Source organism: Mandrillus leucophaeus, unplaced genomic scaffold, assembly GCF_000951045.1.
Source record: "Mandrillus leucophaeus isolate KB7577 unplaced genomic scaffold, Mleu.le_1.0 Scaffold234, whole genome shotgun sequence".
Lineage (NCBI taxonomy): Eukaryota > Metazoa > Chordata > Mammalia > Primates > Cercopithecidae > Mandrillus > Mandrillus leucophaeus.
In genome coordinates this window covers 951,300-952,291 of record NW_012102410.1, presented here as the reverse complement: position 1 = coordinate 952,291, position 992 = coordinate 951,300, and the positions used below count along the sequence as shown (strand labels likewise).

Sequence of the window (992 nt, the reverse complement as noted above, 5' to 3'; positions counted from 1 at the left end):
GCCACAATGAAGCTGTTAGTCATTACAAGTTGCTGCTTCAGCAAAACAAGAAATTTCAAAACTTGATCAAGGTAAAAACAATTTTTTTTTTTTTTTAATCAAAAACTTATATTCTGGCCAGGCTCAGAGGCTTACGCCTGTAATCCCAGCACTTTGGAAGACCAAGGCGGGCGGATCACGAGGTCAGGAGATTGAGACCGTCCTGGCCAACATGGTGAAACCCCATCTCTATTAAAATACAAAAAATTAGCCGGGCGTGGTGGCACACATCTGTAATCCCAGCTACTTGGGAGGCTGAGGCAGAGGAATCGCTTAAACCTAGGAAGCGAAGGTTGCAGTGAGCCGAGATCACGCTACTGCGTTCCAGCCTGGTGACGGAGCAAGACTCCATCTCCAAAACAAAAAACAAAAAACTTATATTCTTCACTGTCGAGTTTTTCCACAGAATTGTAGAGTCTTGGGACTTGGGAATTATAAGGCATTTGTTATGTAGCAGTGATTTTCAAGGTTTGGTTTGGGTTTTAACCACAACTCCATTCAGAACACATCAGTGAAATCTTACGTAGAATCCTGAAATGTAAAATAAAGCAGGCCAGATGCAATGCCTCATGCCTGTGAATCCAGCACTTCTGGAGGCCAAGGTGGGAGGATTGCTTGAGGCCAGGAGTTTGAGACCTGCCTGGGCAACATAGCAAGATCCTGTCTCTACAAAAAATTTAAAAATTAGCCAGGCATGTTGGTGCACACCTGTAACTCTCGCTACTCCAGCAGCTAAGGAGGGAAAATCAGTTGAGCTTAGGCGTTTAAGACCAGCCTGGGCAACATAGCAAGATCCCATCTCTATTATATAAAATACATAAATATACACATACACATATTAACAAAATCAATCAAAGAAAGCATGTCTAGACTTTGTTCCTTGCCAGGCCACAGTGGGCCCTGAGAGATCCCTGCAGCCCTCAGCATGGGACCTGCTGACCATCACTGTGTCA

General features: G+C 44.2%; 1 protein-coding gene across 1 annotated transcript in view; it reads left to right on the top strand.

The window, feature by feature from the left end:
• ARHGEF18 (Rho/Rac guanine nucleotide exchange factor (GEF) 18) overlaps window positions 1-992 on the top strand; it is a 150,794-nt gene that overhangs the window by 119,623 nt on the left and 30,179 nt on the right. The window contains exon 15 of the mRNA XM_011982062.1: window positions 3-71. Within this exon, the coding sequence (XP_011837452.1) occupies window positions 3-71 (69 nt within the window). The remainder of the gene's footprint in view (window positions 1-2; window positions 72-992) is intronic.